The sequence below is a fragment of the Bactrocera neohumeralis genome, chromosome 4 (genome assembly GCF_024586455.1).
Source record: "Bactrocera neohumeralis isolate Rockhampton chromosome 4, APGP_CSIRO_Bneo_wtdbg2-racon-allhic-juicebox.fasta_v2, whole genome shotgun sequence".
In the NCBI taxonomy this organism is placed as follows: domain Eukaryota; kingdom Metazoa; phylum Arthropoda; class Insecta; order Diptera; family Tephritidae; genus Bactrocera; species Bactrocera neohumeralis.
In genome coordinates, this window is record NC_065921.1 from 28,240,480 (window position 1) to 28,264,877 (window position 24,398).

At 31.9% G+C, this 24,398-nt stretch overlaps 1 protein-coding gene across 7 annotated transcripts in view; it reads left to right on the forward strand.

Annotated features, from left to right (window-relative positions):
- Window positions 1-23,520, forward strand: part of LOC126755685 (protein GDAP2 homolog) — a 105,060-nt gene extending 81,540 nt beyond the window's left edge. For all 7 annotated transcript variants that reach the window (XM_050468427.1, XM_050468428.1, XM_050468430.1 and 4 more), the window contains 5 exons: window positions 19,972-20,125; window positions 20,184-20,323; window positions 20,468-20,522; window positions 20,600-20,743; window positions 22,231-23,520. In XM_050468427.1, the coding sequence (XP_050324384.1) occupies window positions 19,972-20,125; window positions 20,184-20,323; window positions 20,468-20,522; window positions 20,600-20,743; window positions 22,231-22,275 (538 nt within the window). In that variant the 3' untranslated portion in view covers window positions 22,276-23,520. The remainder of the gene's footprint in view (window positions 1-19,971; window positions 20,126-20,183; window positions 20,324-20,467; window positions 20,523-20,599; window positions 20,744-22,230) is intronic.
- Window positions 23,521-24,398: the final 878 nt, after the last annotated feature.

Consider the following 24,398-nt stretch of genomic DNA (forward strand, 5'->3'; position numbering starts at 1 on the left):
AATAAACAGAAATGTATGTGTCTGAGATTGTAAGACTGTAAGACTGTGCATCTACTCTCTATAGAAAATAATTTAATTAAACTTATTGAAACTATGTAATATTTTGATTAGTTTGAAAACTCACACAGCGTCCGCCAGACATGTTAATTTGTATTAATTGCCAATTTTTCGTAGTTTTTTACTGAAAAATAAACACGATGGGCTTTTATTTTGCGTAGTAAGTGTACCTTTTGTCAAAAGAAACAGAAACTGAATCGATAACAGAAACGGTATTGGAAGCAGAAACAAAAATTTTTTATTTAATGCAGAAATTTTACATGCTTTTATTTTGCGTAAATCACGTTTTTTGACAATGTAAGCAGAAACAGAATCGACAACAGAATTTAGTCGAATCATTCACCTGGAACTTATTAAAAATATTATTTTGATTGGTTTGAAAATTCGCACGTTAGTCACCAGAGATGTAAATTTGCATGCCTTACCACTTTCCCGTCGATTTTTGTTGAAAAGTACGGAAACAGAATTCCTAAAAAAATCCAATCAATTTCAAATTTTATTTAAATCGAAATCCTTCTATAAAAAATATATAATTTCAAATTTTCTTTAACACAAAATCCTTTTAGTTTGCGTATTAAGATATCCTTTTGACATAATAAACAACAACAGAAACAGAATTGAGACCAGAAACAGATTTTAACAGATTTTTTTTTAAATTAGTTTTAGTGCAAAAATTTAACACAAAATAAGCTTGTGTCATTTGTGTTTCATATTTAATAATACATACGAGTACTCAGTTATAATAGAATGTCACATACTAAAGAAACAGAAACAGAAAATTCTTTTATTCACGTTTCATGTTTTGTAAGAGAATAACGAAAGCATGTTTAATGCATAGCCTTATAAGTTAAAATACTTACTATTTTCATTTTAATTGAGTCTGTGCAATCAGCGACAGAAACAGAAAGATTCTGTTTGCAAATTTTTTTTATTGATATATGCAATTTCGTCGTCGTATTTTGCAGTTTTTTTTTTTTCATAGTATAAAATTGTATACAAAATATATAAGTTTGTTGGAAAATACAATTTCTTAGTTTATTTCATGCGAATTTTTCTTTAATATTTCCTCTAACTGCGTGTTTAAAGCTGTATGTATGTATAAAAACACTTATTAATTTCTATATTTTTGCAGTACTAGATTTTTAATACATGCTTGTACATAACTCTCAGAGAAATTTAAATTTGTATAAAAAATACAGTGTCATTCAGCGAAATAGGAACACTAGCAAAATAAACGAGCTAACTATATTGCCTACATAACTGCACTATAATTACATTTGTATTTACAATACTAATTTCCGCATAATACACTAGCGTAATTGGGATTCATTGAACTTCTTACAAGTTTTATTCAAAGTTATCTTTGTAAAATATGAAAATTTCAGCTTTGCAAACAATGCGAGAAAAACACGCGCCAACAATAGCTACAAAGCGACAAAAAACTTTATTCATACACATACGTATATCAACATTAGAATACAATGAAAATGAAGTATTATAAAGTATAGAGCCAAATATGGCTGTGCAGCCTTTGTAGAAATGACTACAATCATACGCCTTTGTATGTGTAAGTGAAAATTTAATTAAAGCGCATCGGTGAAAATCAAATGACATCATGAAGCCAACCACTATTCCTTCACATACACAAGTGTATATGTATATTTATATATACAAGTATATACAAACATTCTCACGTTTGTTGTGAAAATTTTGTATATTTCTATTAATTATTCAAAGTTAGCTACATACAGTCGGAGTGAAAATTTCATTAACAAATTATATTTACTATATACATATGTATGTATCTGTATTCTCAATGCCTAGTTAGCAAATAACTGTTAGTTAAATTCTGTTTAACTAACCAAGACTTCTTCTTTCGGTAAAGTTAAGCAAAGCATAACTGGCAGCTGGTTTCTAAGCAGACATTGAGAAAACAGCCCTTAATCTACACGATTTCTTAACTATCGATTAACTAACCATCACTTTATCATGCTGTCTGTCTTAACGTATATTTGTTGGTTTGAATATATCTTAGAGCCGATAATTTTCATCTACAAAACTTCTTAACTCCCGGTTAACTTAACCAACACTTTATCTTGCTGTTAACGGCATTATCGTAATTTCATGGTTTGCATTTTTCTTGGAGCCGATAATTTTAATCTACGCGATTTCTTAACTATCGGTTAACTAACCATCACTTTATCATGCTGTTAACTGTCTTAACGTATATTTATTGGTTTGAATATATCTTAGAGCCGATAATTTTCATCTACAAAACTTCTTAACTCCCGGTTAACTTAACCAACACTTTATCTTGCTGTTAACGGCTTTAACGTATATTTGTTGGTTTGAATTTTTCTTGGAGCCATTAATTGTGATCATCCATATCGTTTTCCGCCTGACTAGAGTCTTTCTATGATTAAAAATCAAACGTCTTATGGTCGTTTAAGCTAACCAGTAACTTAACCTGTAGATAAATCCTTATGGTTTCTTTAAACTGCTTTCGAAAATTTGTTACCATGTTGAGGCTTTTCTTTGCCTTTTTTCTTGAAAAATTGTCTCTTGAGGTTCTGATATGACTCTTTGGAATTTTTGTTCCCAATTTTTTTTTTTCAATTTTATTGAAGGATGACCTGTAAATAAATATGGGACCTGCCTACTTAGGCCTTCGTCCAACTTTTTTAAATATCTTTCTTAAAGCAAAATCTTTAAAGCTCTCATAATATAAGTATATAGACATGCATACTTTTTTGATGTAATACAAGTAGCTCGTATTTCGTATATATTTTCGCATATTTCTTTTAATATTTTTTTCTCTTAACTAGCCGCGTAACTAAGAAGAAGAAGACGCCGCGTCAAACAACCTAATTTGTTCCAAATCGTTCAAATATAATTGTACTGAATCGAATGCATTTAATTTAGATTCAAATAGAATACGTTACACATATTGAACTCAGTTATGAAAGTGCAAAGACCTCAGCAAACATTTTCGAACACGTTTTGATTGGAACCAGTTTATACGCAATTATTTATAGTATCTCTGTTCTCATCATCTGTTCCAAATATGAAAATTTTTGTATACAAAAATTCCTAGACTAATATACAAATATATAGAAAAGTACAAATTAAGAACCAAATATATATATGTATACATATTTCTGACTCAATTCATCAAGTGGATTTAGCCTTGTCAATCAGTCTGTTTGAACATACGCGAACTAGTCCCTTTGAGATATAAGTCTGAAATTTTGCACACGCCATTTTCTCCTAAAACAGCTGCTATTTCTTGGAACGACCGATATCGGACCACTAAAACTTATAGCTGCCATACACACCGAACGATCGGCATCAAATGCTTGTGTGGAAGTCTTTTGTATTTGACGAGATATCTTTACGAAATTGGGTTTGGATTATTTGCTAAAAATTCAGTGGCTTAAAATTTTCAAAAAAAAATTTTATTTCCAAAAACAAAAGAAAACTTTTGAAATCTAAAATGAAAACAATAATAAAAAAACTATTTACGTATTTTCTCCTGAAATGCAAAACAATGTATCATCAAAAAAATCGAATATTATCGTATTTTATATATAAAATTTGAAACTGCCGCTCTCAGATATAACCAATCTACAACCATTTTATAACCAAAAATCAAATTTTTTTTCAATATGAGTAGTTTCTATTCTATCGTTTTTCCGTCTTTTGTAAACTTAGGAAAAGTGATGTTGCGTTCTTTGCCAGTTTAAGTGATAATATGTATACAAATTTTAGAAATTATGAAAAACAAAATAAAAAAAAAAAGTTTTCCAAGAAAGCAATAATTTCGAAATTTTAAAAGCAAATGCTATATTTAAATCCTACCAAATACATACATTTTAAATTCAAATATTTTCATTTTTATTCCCGTTTCGCAAAATTCAATCAATCCAGCACGCCATTAAAAATTTCAAATTTCAGGTGCAGCTGTTGCATTACAAGCGTGTTCGTTTGTATGTGCACTCGCTGAATATTAATATTCGACATGTGCAATGCGAATTACGAATTATGTTCCAAAAATACTGTTGAATTAAGGCAAAATCAATTTTATTTAAAACTGCGATTTATCAATACTTGTACACATGCTTACATACACATTTACACATTTAGCTGCGCAAGTGAGTGTGAATGCACATACAACTCAGTTGGACAGCGCGTTTGCTGTTATGCCTCAGGTATTTTGAAAAAAATAACACATTTTTGCGTGCGAAATTTATAACAAACTTCGCTTTATTGTTACGTTACATACATTTTTTAATTAGATTTCGCACACTTTCAAATGCATTCATTTAATTAATTAGTATTAAAGCCCTTTAGGGAAATGCCTAGGGTACATTTATTGAATCTGTGTGAGTTTGTGTGCTTTTTGGTATATAACAATTAATGCCACCGGAAGTCGTGGCACTCGAACAGTTAGGTTTTTCAATGCAAATTGCATTTTTCACAAGCGCAAGTTTTATGTAAATAAAAATTTAGCGATAAATTCGGTTTAAAAAAATATCGATAAGTTATGTTTAAAAAATTATCGATTAATTGGGTTTAGAGAATATAAGAATAATCGACAGTTAATAGACGACTTCTTGTAAAACAATTTCGGCTTCCAACCTCGAATTAATTTTTCGAAACTAATTCTAATTTCAAAACTTTTGATAAATCGATTTCGCTTTTATCGATAACATTAAAAGCATATAAAGTCCAACAAAACGAAAGCAGCATTTATTTCACTCAGTTAAAGGAGTTAAAATAATCGACCTAGGTTTTATCGACAACACAAAAATACATATTTTTATACTCAAATTGAATTTTAAGCGAAAATATATAATAACGGATATTCGATTATTTTTTTTAATTAACAGAATTTAGTTGATAATGTATTTATATCTATAAACTATAAAATTGTAAACAACTCTCTTAAATACTCTTATACAAAAATATACTCATACTTTGTTAATCGATTTTCGTACGAATCGTTGTAACTCGGTAAATTTTCCACTATACATTTGATAAATTTAAGTTTATCGAAATCGACACAGTTTATTATTTCTACAAAACACACTTTGTTGTGTGCAATTATAAGAAAAAAATCGATAAAAATTTAAATAAACGTGCTTTAAGAGTCGTTTTTTATGCCAAATTATAAAAATTTTATCGATTACTCTGTCGATACACGATTATGCGTTATTATTATGAAAGAAAAATCAATAAATCTATAGAAATATTGGCTTATTAATCGATTTATGTTATCGGATTACTAAATAGAAAACTAAAAAATCAAAAACAAAAATGATAAAAAATCGATAAATCAATAAAAAAAAATGTTGCCTTTATAATCAATTTCTTTTGAGCGATTACACCGATTCGAAATTCGATTATTATCAAAATATCGATTATTTCCACATGCAATCACTTTTTTGAAGATTTTTGTATGAAAGAATTTTGTCGATGTACGATTATTCGCTATTAACCTGAAAACATTAAATTGGTTAATGACAAAATAGTCGATTATTGCCAAAGACCTATAAACATTAAATACATTAAATATATTTATAAAACAAAAATCGATAAAAAAATGTTGCCTTATTAATGAATTCTTTTGAAGGATTACATCGAGTTTTCACTGTTCATTATTAATTTAATAAAATTAAGTTGATCAAATTCGATTATTATCAGATAGTCGATTATTAACAATCAACTTATTTGAAGATTTCTATATGAAAAAATTCATTAATCGATAACATTTTATAATTTATCAACTCTGTAAATAAAAATAAAAAAGAGAATATTATAAATCAGAAAAAATTAATAAATAAAATTATGTAAAAATTAAAAATCAACTTTTAAGAAAATACATTAAATCATTTTTTCTTTAAGAAAAAAGTAATAATAATAAATAAAAATATAAAAAAAAAATAAATTGTAATAAATTTTTTCAATACAAAAAATATTAAAAATTTATTAAGAAAATAAATTTAGATTCAAAAATAAATTTTCCTCAAATTATTGTGTTCATGAAAAACATGAGCTTACTTTTAATAAGGTAAGCCCATGAAGCTCATTAATAAGCGAAGCTTTAGTAAACAAAACTCTCATTTTCAAATAGCGCAATATTTTGTATATGTATATATATATATATGTATATATAGAATTGTAGAACCGAAACGCACATACATCGAAGAAGACTGTAATTATTGACTCCACAATATGGTTCACCACGACAAAGCAATTAAAAATACAATTGCTTATACATATGAACAACAAAAACATATATTAATGTATTTTGAAAGCAGCAATAAAAACAACAATGTTGCAAATTTTGATGAATCTAAAAATATTTCAACTAGATACAAGCACACATGCCCACAGAGGAAGTCGCGGAATATGTGGTTTTTGTGTGTATGTATGTTTGACACACGTTTTCAATAACTGTAGTCACACGCCAAGCGTTTGAGCGGTAAAAGGCAAAATAAAAAACCTTTTTATGTGAAAACTAAAATTCATACAAATACACACACATACATACTGCTGAAAATTATAAAAAGCGATTTACTTTTATTTTTGCATTTTTCCATTTTTATCTTTTTTTTTTTGTTGCGGTTTCAAAATGAAAAAAAAAACGTAAAAAATTTAATAAACGCTTGCCTAAATCAACTCAAATCATTAACACTCTAAAGCTCAGTAGTCGCTCGCGCAAATAAACCGCAAACTTAACTGCTTTTGACTTTCCTTCCACAATTTCCAACCGCAAAAATGATTTACTCGCTTGCTTACCCATTTTTGCTGATTTAATTAATGACTGGCATTTTATTGCAAGCGCTCAAGTCTTGCTCATTCACACGCGTCGCGCCAGTTAGCGACCGTTATTGATCATACGATGATTACACTCATCGGTGATGACAGCAGTATTACTGTCTTCTTCTTCTTTGTGTTTTTGTTGCTATTTTTGCTGATGGCAATGACATTTGTGAGTCAGTACATGTTGATCGCATTTGAGAAGATAGAGTGCGGCTTAAAAGAGGGCAATGATTGTAGAGCAAATTTTTGAGAATTTTTTTCAGCTCACCGTGGTACCAGAATAGATTTTTAGACTTTGTTGCTTGTTGTCCAACATTGATTTATACGCGTTTTAAGAAATTTATAAATTATATAAAAAATCAGAAAATATCTTTATATGATCTATGTGATTATTCCATGAAAAATTTAGTAATTTTACATGATCTTCGACATTACCAGACACCTTTATCAATGATATTAATATTTTTTCTTTGATCTCACGACAAATGCATTTTTGTTAGCAAAGATTATTCATAAATTATGGCGGAACTGTGCCCTTAAGGGGTCAAAAGATAAAGTGATCTAGGTTCCCTACTTTTTTTAAAGAAAAAACACAGAAACTTCAAATTTTATAGGATGTGTTTACTATCACTCCAAAGATTATTATTTTCTCTTGAATCTTGAAATGCGGCTCATCGTTGAACAGAATTTGGCTCGAAAACGTTGGATCTTCTTAGCACTTTTCAAGAGCCCATAAAGCGAAGTGATGTCACTTGGAAGGTCGAGCGGCTTCACTTCTCGCACAAGCTGCATTTTAATATATATGCTTTCAATATAAGATCTCAACGTAAAATGCGCCCAGTAGTTCCATACGTCAGTCCGAGTAAAAAAAAATACTTAAAAGTGAGATTTTTCATTTCTGTTTAATTCTTAAAGTGCAAAAATAAATATCCAAAAGACCAATTCAAATTTTCAATAATTAAATATGTAACGTCAATAAGTCGCTAAAAAATAAAGCCCAATTATACTAACGGTGTACGAACCAGAGAGTTGAATTTATATAAGTAAGAATCAATTGAAAATGAATTTCATGAAAATGCAAATTTGATGCGTGTGACGCAAGTGCATAAACCAAATGATCGCATTTAAATTGTATTAAAAATAAAAAAAAAGATTAAAAAAGAAACATCCGCAATTGGATGTGGAAAAACAACTCTTTTTGGTACAGAAAAATGCATGCAGAGCACTTAACGGCCACAGAAGTAACACACCATTTGCGTCACAGCAATTTGGGTGCGGAAAAAGTGCACGAAAATAATTCCAAAGACTTGTCGAAATTTAGCATAACAGCTTCAGAAGTTGTGACGTCAAAAGAAAGTGCATAAAAGGGTTTTAAAATGGCTTTAACAACACGCCCTCAATTAATTATTAATAAGTGCATAATTAGTTGTTCTCATTTAAACTTTGGGAAGTGGCGAAGCGAACAAACAACTGGTATAAATATACTAGACTGGTATAAGTCGTTGGGGGAGTACCTGCCAACGACGGCCTTACCCCATGGTGCCTTAAAGCCCATGGATAAAAACTATGCGTTGATCAGCGCTTCGAAAATTCAAGGCATTTTTCGGTACCAATTGGCAGTGTGGAATGACACAATAACCGCCTTGGTGCTTTGGGTCCGGCCTCTGGGTGCAAATCAACTCAACATTCGGATATTAAACCACAACCAGCACGAAACTCTAAGAATGGCCAGTCCGCATGAGGAGCTTGGATCGAACTTCAAGGGTTCCTGCTTTCCATGGTACCAAAATTAAGTCTCCGGTCAGACCTCGTGGTCGAAACTACTATCAGTTGAGCTTCCATACTGCTGTGGATTGATGACCAGTTGTTGTACCCTATACTTTTATACCACGCACCCACAAATCACACAAGAACCAAATCTTAAGTTCCAGCCAATTGTCTTCGCCGTCTAAATAAATTACGCAAACTAGTGAAGACCACACCGCTTACATCTAACCGTCCATCCGTCCAGCTAATCTCCATTTCATCAAGATTCGAGTATATTCGACATTTTACAGTGACTTCTACCTAATCCTCACACAAATCAGACCTTTCCGATAAGTTTATCTTATGGAATAATGCATTCAGAGGTCCATGCCCAGTAAGTAGAAAGCCGAAGCTCAGACAAAATCTGAAGTCAGGGTTTCCTTCTAAAAATCTAACATCCAGTACGTATTCGTAAGTCATCCGACCGTTATATTTTGCCACTTACTCCTAACCCTAACATCTAGAAGCCTCCTGCTCCCTAGATATCCCCTCCCCTCTCCACATCGTCATCAGAAATCCAGTCATTCTGCAGCAATAACACACTCATATCCCTCCGCAACCTAAATGCAACAACTCACTGTATAACAATCAGATCAAAGGGGAGTTCCCAAACAACACCTGCATTGCATCCGTTGAGACGGTGCATCATACAACGATGTATGCAGAAGAGTTTTTGGCGCCCCAAGACTGTGGTGACTGCTTCCTACCATACAGCGGCTCCATAAGTGATATATGGTGCGAACAGCACGATGTCCGACTACTGCCTATTCGACCCTTACCACGCGTTAATTCCTGAAGTCGGTCCACTATAACTCTTTCCAGCACTTTTCCCATTTCTGGAAGGAGACTGATGCCCCGATAAGAACGAAACTAGACTAAGTTAATCAGATTGAAATGGATTTTGAGGTGATTTTAATTAGCGAGTAGAAAAGTAGCGAATAGAAGATACATTCAATTAGAATAGGAAGCCATTATACCACTTTAGAGAGACAACCACGCAACATTTTATCACATTCTGACAACAAAGTTGTACTCAAGCATAGCCATGACGAAGTGTTGAACCGACCAAACAACTGAAAAGCAGTTCCACTTAACGAGTGACGAATAGAAAGCGTCTATTATTAATGGAGTTAACACAAATGATAAACTTTAACGCAACTAAGTGTTAGAAAAAACTAAAACTTGACATTATTCTTAAAAGCAATATGAAATTAACTAGAGAGCACCAACTATAAATCAATTAGTATGACGTCACACTGCCGAAAGTCAACGTGCAATGTTACTTACACTCTTCATGCTAATATATTTTTATTTATTTTGCTATTTCATTTTGTTAGATCCATTTACATGTCGGCAATAAGGCATTAAATGTTGGTTAAACGAATGATAATAATATAGACGTCACAAGTTACAGTTGTGTGTTGTGCATAGATACAAAAATTCAGACTCATTTCTTGCTAAATATTTATTTTAGTAAGAGGCCAAGATAGCTTACTAATTAAGCACACGAATTAAAAAGTGAAATATTTCATGCTTAATTTCGACTGCATACTTATCTATGCTGGATGTTTATAAATATATATACATATATGTATGTATGTATATATATGTATATTCATATGTAAATATTTCAATGTGTAGAAGGTCCCGAAAGGTCACACATACTTTATGCCGTCCGCAGTATGAGTATGTTTGCCTTTAGTACTCGTAGATGCCATAATACTCGTCACATCAAGGCCGGCAGAATAAAGGCATTCAAGCCGTAAGTGAGTGCAGTGAGTCAGATGAAGATAAAAATTCAGCATGCCATACACTTTTGTAGCAGCATCACTAGGAATGTAAATCTCTATGAATGAATTTACTAAATTGCTCAAAACCAATCTAGAAATGGTATGTCTTTCGTGAAATTTCGTACTCGGACTGCTCAACTCAAGAACGCAAAGGTTTTATTAATTCTAAAACTTATTTATAAACGATAGAAAGAAAGAATAGATAAAAGATAAAAATTATCACGCTGTCTGTCTTCAATTGGTATCTCAAATACTACTGTTTCATGAACTACAAAAGTGTTTTTAAAGAGTCTGAATCAAACATTTATGACAACTTTGGTCGAACCTAACTTCAACCGCAAATTCAGCGTTTCTGAGGAATGAAGACAAAAAACTATCAGAGATTTGGCGAATATAAAATATTCCGTTAAATTGAGGCTTCATATACTATATAACTGCATACCGAAAAGTCTTGTTTAGGTGATAATATTATACCGAGATCTTTAGGAAAAAAGTAACTTACTTTGACATTGATGAACTTGCGCCAAGAGCAAAACCATTTCAGGCAGAAGATGACAGAAGAGAAGATGTGGTTCACTAGATTTTTGTATATATGGGATCATAGATAGAAACTATAATCTTGGTCTATTTTTTAGAATGGGTGTACTCAAAGTCTAAAGCAGAGAAAAATAACTTACTTTTGCTTAGATGAACTTGCGTCAAGAACAAAAATGTTACAAAGACGATGTGTTACAGAAGAGACCATGTGGTTCACTGAATATACATACGTATATATGGAATCATAGATAGAAACTGAAGGTGTGTACTCAAAGTCCAAAGCTAGATTAATTATATTAAGGATAGAGCTTGTTTTCAATTGATCTTCCGCTGAAGGCTTAATCGTTATTAGGCATCAATCCAACAAATATCCCAGGACAGTCGGAACTGATACCGGCGCAGAGTTTTATCCGGTCAACAACAATATGATAGGGAAATGATTTCTTGTAGCATCACAACAACGCAAACAACTCATATGTAGTCTTCCTCGAAAGTCTGTAGACAACGATTTATAGCCACTTCTCATTTAGAGATTCAGTTTTTCAATAAATTTAAAGCATTGATTAGATTATTTGAGTTCAAAGTTAAGACCCAAATGTCATTAAGTTGGTCACCCAGAAAGAAATGTCGGAGACCTTATAAAATATGAGTATAAATGTATGTAAGTGATCAGTGTGACGAGCTGGGCCAATTTACGTGTTTACGCGAACTACTCTCTCAGTTTTTGAGATTTCGTTCTGAAATTTTGCTCACGCAATTCTCTCACCAAGAATCTGCTCATTCGACGGAATCGCCGTTATCAGACTATTATAGCAAATAGCTGCCATACAAACTGAACCACCCTTGTGTGGAAAACATTTTTATTTGACGAGATATTCGGACGAAATTTGGTACGAATTATTATCCAAGAAAACGGTGCAATTTCCGAAAAAAAAATTTAAGATCAGCCTATAATAGCATATAGCTGTCATACAACCTGATGCATCAAAATCAAGTCCTTGTGTGGAAAACATTTTTATTTGACAAGGTATCTTCAAGCAATTTGGCAGCAATCTCCGAATAAATTCTTCAGGACGAACTTCTATAACATATAGTGACATAAAAACTGATAGATCAAGTTTTTCTATAGAATTTGTTTTTTCTATAGACTGCGCCGCATCCGAGATTTACGTTTTTTCTTATTTTTTCATATGGTATTTCAACACTGGATGTGTTATTTTTTCTAGCCGCGCCGAAATGTATGCAACACTTCCTCAAATGAGCTTTAAATGGCTTAAAGTGCCAGGTGAGATTGCTCGAAAGCCGATTGGTTAGTATTTGAGGTATAGCGAAAGTCTTTTATAGGGCGAATTTGTGAACCAAAATTTTTAAAACTAGAGCTAGTGATAAGATTTTCGTTATAAACAGTTAATATACTAGTATATGTACAAGTATATTATGATTATATAATTCCACGATGTGTCACCGTTGGAAAAATATTTTTTTTTTTATTTTTATTTTTTTTTTTTGATTTTTATTTTGCAAGTAAAACAACATTTTTGAAAAGATAATGTTTTCGACAAACACACTGTCACAATTTACAATCCAGAAGTACAACAAATTTTATCTAAATTACCTATATATATGTATATACATATATGATATGTACTTATGTATGTACTTATGTATATGTACATATATCGTCACCTAAAATGAAAAATAATGTAACATCACTTTTCATAAGTTTACAGGCGATTGAAAAAAAAATGGAGTTTTGGTTATAAAATGGTTATATTTTGGTTATCATACACTCATATTGAAATAAATTTTGAGTTTGGGTTATAAAATGGTTATGTATTGGTTATATATTGGTTATTATATCTGACAGTGCTTTTCGATTTGGATTTGATGACACATTGTTTTACATTTTAAGTGACGATATATATGTATGCAATATATAACTAGTATATATATGTATGTAGACATATGTATACTACTTTTGTGATGAAAGACAAATATGTATGTATAATTGTTGTCTTGCAATAGTTAAATATTTCACTTTGTTATGCAATGCAAAAACCTACAAAGTCGTGTTGCGCTTCTTTAAAAAAAAAAATATTCCATAAATTGAGAAAAATAAAATAAATTGAAAGCGCAAAATTTCCACAAAAACAAATGTTTTTCTTTACTTAAACTCAAGCTGGAACTCGCGCGTGTGAGATTTGTAAAATGTGTGTGTGTTGGTGTCTTTGTTTGACGATTTTCGGTTGCGGTAAGAACAGCCAGTAGCTTAAAAGCAAATTTACCGTTAAAACGCTTTATTAGCGCAACAGTCAGAGATGATACAAACATGTCATGTGTAGGTGTGTGCGTATGTATATGTGTGAATTTGAGAGTATAAATGTGGATATGAGTATTTATATGTATATAAATAAGTGTATATATGAATATGTATACGAACATATATGAATATATAGATATGTATAATTTAAATACATACATATGTCTGTATGTATGTATATGAAGCTGCCGCTTATCACAAGGCGTTGTACGTGCGATAAAGCTACGTCCAAAATCGTGACTGCTACTGCATAACGGTTAAGCACATAAACCTTTCTACTATATACAACCGTTGACAGCTAATTAGAAACGCTTCCTTTTTTGTAGGTGGCTGATGAGAATAATGATAAAAATTTTTGATATACCGTTATTTATATTCCTAAAAGTCTTGCATTGTTCGTGTTACTCTATTTTTTTCCTGGAGTGGTGTAGGTCCGCTCCATATGATTGATGGAATTTTAAATAAGGAGAAATACGTCGACATCCTAAAAAATGTCATTCTGCCATGCATTAAGGACAATTTGCCTGTTATATGGAAATTCCAACAAAATTACAATGCAAAGCTTACGGCAAAGTCAGCACAAAAGTTTTTTGTTGAAAATTCCATGAATATTTTGGAGTGGCCTGAAAAGAACACATCTCTGTTGATGTCAAAAAAGCTGTAGGTACCAAAAATATCACAAATATGGATGTCCTTTTTGATGAATTTAGGATGGCATGACAAGCAACACTAGTGGTGCGCTGTCAGAGTCTTATAACGTCAATTCGCAGTGGATGTGAAGCAGTATTAAAGTAAAAGGGTTAAGCAACAAAATACTAACTGAAAGTAAGCAATATTTTTTAATATCACTATTTTTCGCTGATTAAAAATTTTCGTTTCTAATTAGTTTGAGTGTTGATTCCACACATTTTTGTTAAAATCTTAAAAAAACCGGATTTTTAATTAAAATTTTTACTATTAGAGTTTAAGTTTAATGTAAGTTTCAATAAAATGAGTAAAAAAACGGTAAAAATAAGTGTTTTATTCGAAAATAAATTCATTTGCTTCAAAATAAGTCGCGTTTCTAATTAGCTGTCAACGGCTGTAGGTATCTATGTGTTTGTGTGTATGTGTGTGTTTTGCAAAAACTGACTCTAAAGCCATCAACTGCAAATAAATTTATAAACGCATAATGTTGAAGCAACAAACACACACATCCGTGTTTAGCTGCATACATATGTACATACATACATATATGCAAATACATATACATACATAAATTATTTTATATTTGCACACACATATACATACATGTACATTTGTATATGTGAAAAAGTATGTTCATGTGTATGTCGCGCTCCTTATCAAGCATCCAATGCGGCACGTTTCTCAAACAACCGCTAATGGTTGCTGATTTCTGGAAGCTGCGCCTTGTTGACAAGCAGCAGATTTGAATTTATTTTGTTTTCATTTGTTGCTATTATTGTTTTGATAATATATTGTATATATTTACTTTAGTGGAATACAGTGGCTGCGTATACATTTGAGATTATGACGTGTAATGCGGCAGCGTTTATGAAATTTTAATGCGTACTAGTTGTTTTGATATCACCAAGTAAAATTCACACATGCATACACACAAGCCTGTATGCACAAGCAAAATTCATACTTGCGAAAAAGGGAAAAATAACTACTCAACAATATGACGTTTTTGACGCTAAAATATTTGCAAGTCTATACACACATACATACATACATACATATATACATACATATATGTACTTCAGTATATTTATTTACTTTTGACGTGTGCTCTATAACTGTTACATAAGCTATACATGCATACATAAATGTACATAAACACATTCCAGCATTTGCTTATATCACTTTTCACAGCATTTTTCAACTCAGCTGAGCGTGTTTTCAACTGATCAATCATACTTACTTATGTATAGTTTGTCTTCTTAGTGCTGATTGGAAATTTTTAGCCGCATCTACAATCACTTAGAACAACAAGAAGAAACCTTCACACATACACACGATTACATGAAAAAAATGTTTTTGATCGGTCAGTTTGTATGACAGCTATATGCTATAGTGTTCCGATCTGAACAATTTCTTGAGAGATTGTACCGTTGCTTTTCGTATTTATCTACATACATATGTCAAGTTTCGTGAAGATATCTTGACAAATATAAAAGTTTTTCATACAAGGATTTGATTTTGAGGCATCAGTTTGTATGACAGCTAAGTAAGTAAGTATATGCTATAGTAGTTCGATCTAAACAATTTCTTGAGAGATTATACCGTTGCTTTTGACAATCATCCTTGCCAAATTTCGTGAAGATAGCTCCTTAAATATAAAAGCTTTCCATACAATCACTTGATTCGGATCGTTCAGATTGTATGGCAACTATATGCTAAAGTGGTCCGATATCGATGATTATGTTTATCGTGCAGCTTCTTGAGGAGAAATGGACGTAGGCAAAATTTTTGAACGAAATCTTAAAAGCTAAGGGACTCGTATGCGTATATACAGATCGTCAGATATCAGTTTTCAGTTGATCTACGCACTATTCTCTTTGACTAACGGAATGGATAGTTAATTTAGAATTTCTATAAGAAGATCATATGATCTATGAAACATAACTTTGAAGTTTTCAAGCATTATTGTGGGAAATATGAAAAAAATACAAAATTCTGAAAAAGTAAATTCGTTGATTTTGCTTTTCTGGGAGATTTCGTGAAAAACCAACATGCCTTAGTCGCCATAGAACCCGTCTTTAGTTCCAGCAGATTTTGCTTTGTTTCTAACATGGGAAAAGCCGAGAAAGAGTAGCTAGTAGTTGGTCTTTCCAACGGAGTGGAGGTCTTCCTCTGCTTCCAGCCGCAGGTACTGCATCGAATACTCCCAGATCTGGAGTGTTTTCATCCATTCGGACGGCGTGACCAAGGCAGCGTAGCGGATGACTCTTAGTTCGCTGAACTATATCAATGCCGTCGTATAACTCGTACAGCTCATAGTGCCATCGACTGCGGTATTCGCCGTTTCCAAACTATTCTCTCGAAACTAGTAACGCCGACTCATGAGATGTTGTCATCGTCCATGCCACTGCACCATAAAGCAATACGGGAATGATTAGTGACTTGTAGAGTTTGGTCTTTGTTTATCAAGAGAGGGCTTTACTTTTCAAGTGCCTACCCAGTCCGAAGTAGCACCTGTTGGCAAGAACTATTCTGCGTTGGATTTCGAGGCTGATATTGCTGTTGGTATTGATGCTGGTTCCAAGATAGACGAAATTATCTACGATTTCGAGATATTTCGACTTGCCCTCGTTCACTACCAGACCCATTTGCTTCGCTTTCTTATCCAGTCTGGAGAAAGCGTGACGACGTTGTTGTGGAGACCAATGGTATCAATATCATCGGCGCACGAAAGCAGTTGTACACTCTTCTAGAAGATTGAACTTTCTCTATTTAACTCTGCAGTTCGTATTATTTTCTCCAAGAGTCGATTAAAGAAGTCGCACGATAGGGAACCGCGTTGTCTGAAACCTCGTTTGATTTCCAACGTCTCGGAGAGGTCCTTCCCAATACTGACGGAGCTTTTGATATTGCTCAACGTCATCCATTTTGAGGTTATGTTCTATAAAATAGACGTTTTGATTATAATTTATGCCAAAAGTCTTATATTCTGATAAAATTAAGTAAGCATATACAAACATACATACGTTTATAGGTTTCCATTACTATTTATTATCCATCACAATTTATCGCATGGTTGTGCCAAATTTTTATTGATGAAAGTTTTGTCTTTCATTTTCAATACAATTTGCAATAATAACAACTGAGCAATTACTATGTTTATGTAAATAAATGATTAACGACTTATCTACTGACATAACAACATGCAATATGTTTGTATATATGTATGTATGTAATTAAATAGAATTTTCCGTAGGCAATATTCATCATTTCAATTTTTCTGTGTGCTAATAAATACTTAGCAACCTAACCTATACATATGTATATTTCTGGCCTAATAATGTAAATAGGCATATTTATCAACGAAAATGGCTTTTTTTTTTTTACTTTTTATTTTTTTTTTTTGTCGATTGCTGTTTTTTTTTGTAGATCCATGATTCGTCACCAGTGACGATCTTATAAACGTCTTTTGAAGCACCGCGATCGTATTTTTTCAGCATTTCTTTAACCAATCCACACAGATTTTTTAGGAAAGCGATTGTCAAATTTACGGGATCCAACGAGAAAAAACCTTTTTTACGGCAAGTTGTTCATGCAATATCGAATATATGCTGGTGGGAGAAATGCATAGGCATATCTATTGAAAAACGTTATATGACGGTCTTGCATTATAATTCACGTACGGCATCGATGTTTTCTGGCAAAACGGCTGTTTTTGGACGACCTTCACGGAATTCGTCTTTGAGCGAGCGTCGGCCACGATTGAATTCGTTGTACCAGTTTTTCACAGTGCTTCATAGCCATACGACGATTTTAGTTCACCGATACACTCTTGTCGTGATAATCCACGTCGAAAGTTGTGAAAAATGATCGCACGAAAATGTTCACGAGTTAATTCCATTTTTTGGCCGAGATGAATTTTTTAATTCCCTGTAAATAAAACAATTTACGATTAAATGATAAAACGTTCTGAGTAATGTTATGCTAAAAAATGTCAAACTTTCCAATGGAAATGTCAGATTGCACCTGGCAACAGTTAGTGTTGCCCTAGGCCAAAATATACATAGCAGCCCTCGTATTGTATGTAGGTGGGGTGGGTGAAAAAAACTAAACTTTTTTTTGACTTGACACTCTGAAGAATAGTTTCTTAGATACCTTTAAGAAGATCTTTCCAAGTATGAGCTCTTAACTACGACGGGAAGGTCTTCCACCTTACAAACTGTAAGATCTTCTCACTCACTTTCACTTTCAACTATTTGTAAAAATATCTCACTCACAGATTTTGTAGGAAATTGATTGCTTTACAAAATGGTCTCTAACGATTTTTTTATGAAACTAGCCGTTAAATAGATATTAGCGGTTAAAAATTTATTATTTTAGAACAAAGATATTTTTCCAATGTATTTTTAAAGTCAATGAAAAAATCATTACAATTCGACAAACATGTAGAGACTTTCTGAGAGATGTATAAAAACCTAAAATAAAATATTGTTTTTACACACTCTAGTATGTATGACTGCATGTAGGAAAAATAAAAATTACTTTATATGTATGCTTTTGTTTGTATTACTTGCCACATTTATTCTAATTACTTCCTAATTTGATTAGTATCGGCTTTCCAATAGCTGTAATGCATGGCTTTTATATACATACATACATACACACAAACATGTTTCTAACACTTTCCGAAGTTGGTAAATAGCACTCTACTGTTAGGCTGATACTATTGTACTATTTTGGTATATACATACATACATACATACATATGTAATATATTATTCGCAATAGTCTACTTTTCCGTTGTTTACAAACCAGTTGGAATACACAAACTTTTGGTAAAATAATATTTACATACTTATATATGTAAATATTTGCCAACTTTTTATTATTTATGAAGACGTACATATATTTACAAATGTCATGAATATTACAAGTAAATATTGTTTAATATAAATTCAAGCATATACATACATACATATACTATACATACCATATTTACAAATGTGAAATAATGTTCTCATTACGCTACATTATTTTCGTAAAAGTGACGAGTATACGCAGTAAACAGCGACAATTCACATTAACTAAGACTTGAACATTTTTTAGGGTCAATACAGTACTTTATTTTGTTGATTAACAGGGTAACACTTAGGACCAAGGCTCTAAAACTTAAATTCTTAAAGTGGTTATGAAAATTGCAAAGTGAATTAATATCGTTCTTTGATTCGTCAAGTGTTAGAGAGTGGCGAATCGAACATATTATACTTTCTTCTTTTTTATTGGCGTGGACACCATTTACACGGTTATATCCGAGTTTACAACAGCGCGCCAATCGTTCTTCCTCTTCGCTCTTTGACACCAATTGGAGATGCCAAATGTAGCTAGGTCCTTCTCCGCCTGGTCTTTCCAATGGAGTGAAGGTCTTCCTCTTCCTCTGCTTACCCCGCAGGTACTGAACTATGTCAGGTCGTCGTATATCGTCCATTGCAGTATTTGTCGTTGCCAATGCGTAAAGGACCATAAATCTTCCACAGAACCTTTCTCTCGAAAACGTGTAACGTCGACTCATCAGCTGTTATCAGCGTCCATGCCAGCAGGACGGGGATGATGGGTGACTTGTAGTGTTTGGTCTTTGTTCGTCGAGAGATGACTTTAGTTCTCAATTGCCTACTCAGTCCAAAGTAGCATCAGTTGACAAGAGTTATTCTGCATTGAAGTTTCTTACTGCTTTTAAATAACAAAATATTTTCACCCCAAAGAGAGAGCGGTCGTAGAAATTGCTTTTTATAAGCTTAGCTCTCTCGAACACTAAAAATAGCTGTATAATGTACTATAAGATAGTTATTGTTATATCTGAAAATTGTGATGGTTGCCAAAAATATATTTTGTTTTTAAAAATAATCAACAGCAAACATAACTAATGTTTCCACTTCTCTCTCTCTCTCTTTACAGATATGAACGCCTCTTACATCGCGCTCAAATTGAAGACCTTACAGAAGTCTCCGGCATTGGTTGCCTATATCAGAGTGGCGTCGATCGTTTGGGTCGACCAGTTGTCGTGTTTTGCGGCAAATGGTTCCCAGCACACAACATCGATTTGGAGAAGGTAAGACCATTCAATCACCAATTCTCAGCACTCATTCATCATAACATTTTTCCTGCAGGCACTTTTGTATTTGATAAAGCTTTTGGATCCCATCGTTAAGGGCGATTATGTAATTGCGTACTTCCATACTTTGACTTCAACAAATAACTATCCATCACTTCACTGGTTGCGTGAAGTATACAGTATATTACCATACAAGTGAGTACCAGAAAGGAAATATTGAAATGAATATATTTTATTGAAATAATTATTTACAAATAATTTAAAAATAAAATAAAATAAATAGAAACATAAAATATATATATTTTTAATTTTAATTATTTTATTTTACATTTTTTTAAGGTACAAGAAAAACCTGAAGGCCTTTTATATTGTGCACCCAACATTTTGGACTAAGGTGAGTCATTTAAATACTCAAAACTATTACGTATAAGGTATATATGTATTTACTGAATTTTTACTTCCAATGCCTAGATGATGACCTGGTGGTTCACAACATTCATGGCGCCCGCCATCAAAGCCAAGGTACACTCACTTCCCGGTGTTGAGCACTTATACTCCGCCATTTCCAAGGATCAATTAGAGATACCCGCATACATCACCGAATACGATATGACGGTAAGTGTGGAGAACTCTCCAAATATGCTGAATCATAGAAAAACATCTACAGGACTATGTTAGTTGTTTTTTGGGTGTTAGAGGGTTCAAAGTGTTTGGAACTTATACACTTAGATAAGGAGCTGCTTCCAAAAGCCATATCTGATTCCAACTCAATCATCTGGAAGGTGAATTGTTGCGAATTAAGTACACTCCAAGACTCAGGAAAACTGGGTATATGAAGGGATCTGTACAAGGCACTCTGGAATTCTCTCCTCCTTCGACTACATTTCTTAAAACTTTGACCTCATATCGACAACAAATATGTAGATGAGGAGCAATCACTGAAGAAGTGGCGCGGTGACATTTTTACGGTTTGGTCGAAGTTAAAAAGGATGGTCGGAGGGGGAGTTTTCTATAAGCAGCTGTACGTCAATCTTAGATTTAGCATTAGACTTACTACTACAAAGTGCCGCTTCTGTCACGGGTGATCATTCACTCCGACAACAGAGCGGCAATACTAGTGCTGAGCTCGCTATCTGTGCGCTCAAATCTAATTAACGAGTGTCTGCCATCATTACTTCATCATAAGACTCGTTTGGCTACCTGGCCTCAACGGAATCGGTGGCAACTACAAAGCCGATGAGCTAGTCCGAGTGGGTATCTTTGTCCCACTCAAATCGAAGTGGGACCGAGAGATCTAAAACCACGGATTGTTCTGATGACAAAAATGGAACTATCCCATTTTCCCGAACCTTGATCGATATACTCACTTCTTTTTTTTTATAAAATTAGTTCATTGCTGCTATGCTAGTTATAGGACGTCTTAAAACCGGTAATTTTCAGATAGACCACGAGTTGGCTGTAAAAAGCATGTATTTGAATGACGTTCTTGTTGTTGTAGCAATACAAAGCACTGTAAAAATAGTTTGGGCAATGCCGCGGACTTGACCGTACTCAACGCGATGGCAATCCGAGTCCAATACGCGTACATAGATACTGAACTTTGTATCTTAGAACATATATATTTGAGTCTTATTGAGCAAAAGCTGTTTTTTACATGAAAACTTTCGAGACCCCTCAGCCCTGTTTGAGGTTTCTTATTTCAACATAATTTTATATTTATTTATTTACTATTTACACCTTAATTCTAACGAAAGCAACAACAGTAAAGCCAAGAGCAAGGCATCAAGGAAAAATGAGCATTACTTGTGCATCTCTTGACTAGGCTACGCTTTGAGCACTAGAGGATGTACAAAGTCTATTTTGAAATTCGTGTCATCCTAAAGGATGACTACTCCTCATGGACCTCGAAACTGAACTCCATCTGATACCGCAAAGCACCAAAACTGGTCTATGTGTGGCTCAGTAACCTGTCAAACTAACCTAACCTAAATCAATAATATGCTTTTGTGTTTAAATTTGCAGCTAAAATTCTTGTTTAAGCTCAATTTTTGAAATTTTTGGACTTTTCCGTTATTTATCACAAATTTCCATGCTCTTTCCAGATTAACGGTCTGCATTACTTTACGCCGATGCCAACACCATCATAGATAACAATCGTGACCATCTAGTCGTCGACAGGTTCCACTCTAAACACATAGCAAAAACAACAATAACAATATAAAGAGCAACAACAACAAGCGCCTAGTGACGTTTAAAATCATAAGCGTACACACACATGCATACATACATACAATACATACATACATATTTACGAAAGCAAAAGAAAAATGCTAAAATTGTTAAACAAAAACTAAAAAACTGTGACTAACAATCCGTTAAAACGCTAAATGTTGTACCTACTGACACACACACACACACAAACATGTTCATAGACAGTTTTTTTTCTTATACTCAGTACGGACTAAAATGATGCTGCATATAAATACAAAATAGACTAATGCTGGTATATACAATTATACATACACACACATACTTACATACTTACTTACATATACATACATATATACTGAGCGTATTGATTTATAAATATGAAAACGAGTAATATTGTAAAGTTATTGCAATTATGAAACGAGAGTATTGTTAATAAAAGCTAAAAAAAATTGTTATTCTGTGCGAAAAAATGTTTAGCTAACTAGATTTTGAAAAAAAAAATTATATATATACATATATACATAAAATATTAATAATATTTAACAAAAGAAAATAATTAAAGTTAGTAACTGAAACGTACAGTAGTTATGTAGCTCAGCTAGAAAAAAATTATGAGCTGAAAAAATTGTCGATTTACTTAGTTTTGACAACAACAAAAACAAAACCCAACCACAAAAAATGTTCTTATGATGAGCATAGTTAATTAGAACAATTCGGTCGATTAGGAGCGTTTTCAAAATTCATGCTGCTAGCAATAAATGCACTTATTTACAACAAAACAAATGAAGAAACTGACAAGAAACATAAACAAAATATGTATAGAAATTTTCCGACGCATGTACATACTGACATATACATAAATTTGACTTAAATTATTAAACCGAAAAAATATATAAATTTAAATTGTATTGTGCACAGTAATTGTTAATATTATTAAAATTATTTTTATAATTACATATATATGTATACATATTTGTTAATTAAAACATGTACCGAATTTTTGTATTGAAAATGCAAACACGCAAAAACGAGAAACATAAAATATATTGTGTACACAATGGCAGCAGTGACTGCATGTATGTATGTATGTAAATCAACACAAAAAAACAACAAAAACAAAAATCATTTCAATTATATTTTTCCACAAAAAAAATAACAATTCAAATAAAGAACAGTCAAAATATACATACATATGTATGTACATGCCCAGCGCTGTATACAACAATGTTTTTTGCCATAACTGTAAAAAAGTCATCAATGCCTACAAATACAAAAAACATGGTAATAATCAAACAGGCTAACCTACATATAAACAATTATACCGTTAATAATCATACATTTACTACACAACAAACATATTTTCACACACGCGAAAATATGTTTTTGTTGTTTTTTATTTAATTTAATTTAATGTAATTACACTGATTTTAATGAAACAATTCTATTGTTGAAAGCATGTGTTTAGCGTTTGCAGCAGTTTATTTTTAATTGTATAACAAATTATAAACAAACAACAATAATAAAAGAATTTTTCAAATTAAACTTATAATTTTAAAAATTTTAAATTTAAAAAAATTAAATTTTTATAATTTTAAAAATTTTTAATTAAACATCTTTTATAATTTTAAATTTAAAAAAATTATATTTGAAACATATTTATTTTTTATAATTTTAGAAAATTACAATTTATAATTTTAAAACTTTAATTTTATAATTTCAAAAATTTTAACTTTAAAAAATGTAATTTTTTTTAATTAAAAAGTTTTAAAATTATAAAAATTAAAAGCTTTAAACTTAAAAGAATTAAAAACTTTAAAGTTAATTTTTTTGTTTTTAATTTAAATTTTTAAAAATTATGAAAATTAAAAAATTTGTAAATTTTATTTTTATTTTAAATTTCACATTTAATTTAAGAACTTTTTTAAAAAATACATTTTATTCTTTTTAATTTTTATAATTTAAAAAAAATTTAATTTAAAAAAATATAAAATTATAAAAATTAAAAATATTTTAAATTTAAAAAAATAAAATTTTCAATATAATTTTAAAAAAATTGTTA